General features: G+C 61.4%; 2 protein-coding genes across 2 annotated transcripts in view; one reads left to right on the plus strand and one right to left on the minus strand.

Annotated features, from left to right (window-relative positions):
• LOC102377363 (zinc finger protein 239-like) overlaps positions 1-1,385 on the plus strand; it is a 16,195-nt gene extending 14,810 nt beyond the window's left edge. The window contains exon 4 of the mRNA XM_025212270.1: positions 2-1,385. Within this exon, the coding sequence (XP_025068055.1) occupies positions 2-456 (455 nt within the window). The 3' untranslated portion in view covers positions 457-1,385. The remainder of the gene's footprint in view (position 1) is intronic.
• Positions 1,386-2,321: 936 nt separating this feature from the next.
• Positions 2,322-3,575, minus strand: part of PFDN5 (prefoldin subunit 5) — a 2,439-nt gene continuing 1,185 nt past the window's right edge. Inside the window, exons 3-6 of the mRNA XM_014523156.2 lie at positions 3,544-3,575; positions 3,098-3,172; positions 2,719-2,824; positions 2,322-2,631 (exon numbers count right to left, since the gene is read on the minus strand). Coding sequence (XP_014378642.1) covers positions 2,552-2,631; positions 2,719-2,824; positions 3,098-3,172; positions 3,544-3,575 — 293 coding nt within the window. The 3' untranslated portion in view covers positions 2,322-2,551. The remainder of the gene's footprint in view (positions 2,632-2,718; positions 2,825-3,097; positions 3,173-3,543) is intronic.

A 3,575-nucleotide genomic window follows, 5' to 3' on the forward strand; every position in this document is an offset into this window, starting at 1 on the left:
CGGCGCACGCACCGGGGCGAGAAGCCCTCCGCCTGCCGGGACTGCGGCAAGCGCTTCAGCTGGAGCTCCAACCTCATCCAGCACCAGCGCATACACACGGGCGAGAAGCCCTACGCCTGCGGGGAGTGCGGCAAGAGCTTCACTCAGAGCAAGAACCTCATCAAGCACCAGCGCACGCACTCGGGCGCCCGCCCCCACCGCTGCCCCGACTGCGGCCGCGGCTTCGCCCAGAGCACCAACCTGCTCAAGCACCAGCGCGTGCACGCCGCCCGCCCGGCCCTTGCCTGCCCCGACTGCCCCCAGGCCTTCCGCGAGGGCGCCGAGCTGGAGCGACACCGTGCCGAGGCCCACGGCCATGAGCCCTACATCTGCGTGGAGTGCGGGGAGAGCTTCTCCAAGAGTGCCACGCTCAACCGACACAAGCGGGTGGTGCACAAGCCCCTTTTTGTGCGCTGAGCCCGGAGCTGGGGCCGGGGCCATCCTGTGGCACTGGAGGATGCTGCTGAGTGGGGCTGGCCACGAGATCCACGCGCACTGAGCAGGCCCAGCCACGGAGCCAGCCATGGATTTGCTGGATGTGGCTACAGCTCATCACTTGGCCACCTATGGGCTTGGCATGCCTGGAGCATGACTGCGGCTGTCACGTGGCCCTACTGGATGCTGCTGAATAGGGTTGGCCATGGGATCCACAGGCCTTGAGCAGGGCTGGCCACAGAATAACTGGACGTGGCCAGAGCTCATGGACTTGGCTGCCCATGGGATCAGCAAATCCTAAGAGTGACTCTAGCTGTCCCGTGGCCCCATAGGATGCTGCTGAATGGCCCTACCATGGGATCCACAGGCATTGATCATGGCTAGACACAAGTCGCTGAACGTGGCCACAGCGCATCACTTGACTGCCCACTGGATTAGCACGACTGGAGCAGTCACGTGGCCATGTAGTATGCTACTGAGCCTGCCTGTCACAGGGCTGCTGCATGTGGCCACGGACATCCAGCCACATCACCCCATGCCCAGCAGGACTGCCAGCCACGTGACCACCCTCAGGATGGCCGAAACAGGCCATCCGCTGCATCACTACGAACGTGGACACCTCCTAGATTGCCAGGCGGGGCTGCTGGCCCATCCGTGGCACTGACACGTGGCTGGCCGTGGCCAAAGCCTTTGGAACCCAGACCTCAGAAAACCCATAAGGGACAGAGCCTATAGATACTACGGGGTAGGGGGGGCGGGGAGTGCTTAAGGTAGAAGCCATAATACTCCACAAGGCGGCTGCTCAGCCCTGGCACAGCCGGGCAAGGGCGTCCTCTCCTGGCAGGAGGTGGCACAATGGCGCGTGGCTAGACAGGGCCTTGTCTGTAGAATAAAGTTCTCCTGTTCGGGGAGTGTGGCTGGTTTGTGACTTGGGGGAGGGGGCACTGGCTGGGAGAGCGGGAGCAGGGGTGGAGGGATCACACCTATCTCCCCTGAGAGGGGTTGACTCCAGAACTGGCACCAACCAAGCCTTAAACAACGGTGAGGAATGGGTGGTAAGCAGCAGCCCTGCCCGTGCTGTGTCCCCCGTGGACAGGGCAGGGCAGGGCTCGGTGGTGGGGCAGAGGGATGTACCTCTCCAGTTGTCCCCCTGCCCCCCAGACCTGGACTGGCTGCAGGGAGGTGACAGGTGCCTGCAGCAGGAGACTTCCCTGCAGCAAGCGACGATCAGTGCTGCACCAGAGGCAGCTGGGAAGAGCCCTAGCTTTGTGGCCCAGGCAGGTGCTTGGCTCCAGACAGGGCCCAAGACACCTTCAAAGGAGCTGCAGGGACCCTCATCCTCCCGCTCCCTAGGAGTGTTCCCCAGTCTGGGGAGGATGTGGTGCTGAAACTTTACATGCTGCTCAAAGACTGGCAGGGATCATCCTGCCCCTCTCCTGTGGCCTCTAGCCAGTGCCTGACTCCAGCTGCTTCTTGAGCAGTGCCTGTGCTCCCCTGCTTCATCAGAGCCCTGGGCTTGGACCCTGCTCCTAGTGGAGGGGAAAGGGGGTACCAGGGCCTGACTCCCTTCCAGAGCTGCCCACCCTCAGGGCTACTCCTGCCACAGCTCAATGGGTTTCCCATTTCCCACCCCAAAGGGTGCAGGACCCTGGAAGCAGAGCTCTGCCCTGTGGCAACCGCAGTGCTGGCCCCTCACCTGTGTCCCAGCTCCAAGTAGAGACCCATGCCCCCACCTCCACCCCAAACACCAACCTACTGTCCCACTAGCCTGGGAACAGCTTCTCCTTATCCCTGCCTTTTCCAGCCCCCTCTGCCTCCCAACCAAAAGCTCATGGACACACACAACGCTGGTTCTCCATTCTTTATTTCTCCCAGACACCAACAGCATGTGCAACATATAAAAAAAAGAGGGGGGGTCCCCTGGGTGGACACGGCACGTATGTGACAGGACAGAACCTGCACGGCCTCCCGCAGGGGGCAGGGGCTCCATAGCTCCGTCCCCAGCAGCTTCTTGGCTTCTGCCTGAGTGCAATGTCCCCAGGCGAGGCTGAGGGCTAGCGCAGGCCACGGCTGAGGGCTATGCCTTGGTGGTGGCTGCCTGTGAGGCTCCCACGGCTGCGAGCTGCTGGATCTTCTGGCTCAAAACCTCTGTCACAACTGCAAGGGGGAAAGGTGCATGATGAGCAGAGCTGGCATCAACTGTGGACAAGGCCCTGGTGCCAGACCTGGGCTGCCCATGCCTACCTTGCTTCATGGTGTGCTTCTCCTGCAGCGCCGGCTGGATCTTCTCCATCTGCTTGGTCAGGAAATCGATCTTCCGCTTGAAGAAATCCCGGGCATTGTCAGCCGACTGCAAAGGGGAAGAGGTTGCGAGATTCCCACTTCTAGGCATGTAACATGGCAAACACTGGGCTACCCAGGTAGCCAGGTGCTATCAGTGAACCCTGCGTCTGTGCAGGGGGTTGGATTAGGAGACCCTGGAATCCCCCAGACCTGGACCCTACCAGGGACATGGCCAGTCACTCACGAAGCAGCTGGACTTTTTACAGAGATGGGTTGGGGAGGGATTAAACAGAGTTTCCTGGGCAGGTATGACCCCCTCCCAGCCCGGAGTCCCTCTCACCTTCTCTACGTAGTAGCCAGTCCCCACGTCGATGAGGACGTGGTTGACATCTGAGAGCTTCCCCGGCACATACATCTGATGGAGTTAAGGAAAGCCCAGGTGGAAGGAAGGGAGGGGCTGTATAAGAGCAACCCGGTTATACTGGGGGCTACCAGCTGAACTCTGGGGGCCAAGTGAGTTGTGTTACGGCCCTGAGGCCCTGCCCTGGCTCAGCCTGCTGTGCTGGGTGCCACACGCCGAGTGAGAGCATAGCTGCCCCAGGAGCTCACTGCCTAACCACACTGGATGCGAGGAAGTGACCCGCTCTAACTCTCCCAGCCAGTACCCCAGCCACCAGTGTGACCCCTGCTAATAAAGCCCCCTGGAGGGCTGAGCAGGCTGCTTCCTGGGGCCTGAAGGGTTAAGGGGTAGATCAGTACAGGCTGCACACGCCGGCTGGAGGATACCGAGCTGGTAAGTGGGACCAGCAGCTCTTTCC

This window comes from Alligator sinensis, unplaced genomic scaffold (genome assembly GCF_000455745.1).
Source record: "Alligator sinensis unplaced genomic scaffold, ASM45574v1 scaffold1542_1, whole genome shotgun sequence".
Lineage (NCBI taxonomy): Eukaryota > Metazoa > Chordata > Crocodylia > Alligatoridae > Alligator > Alligator sinensis.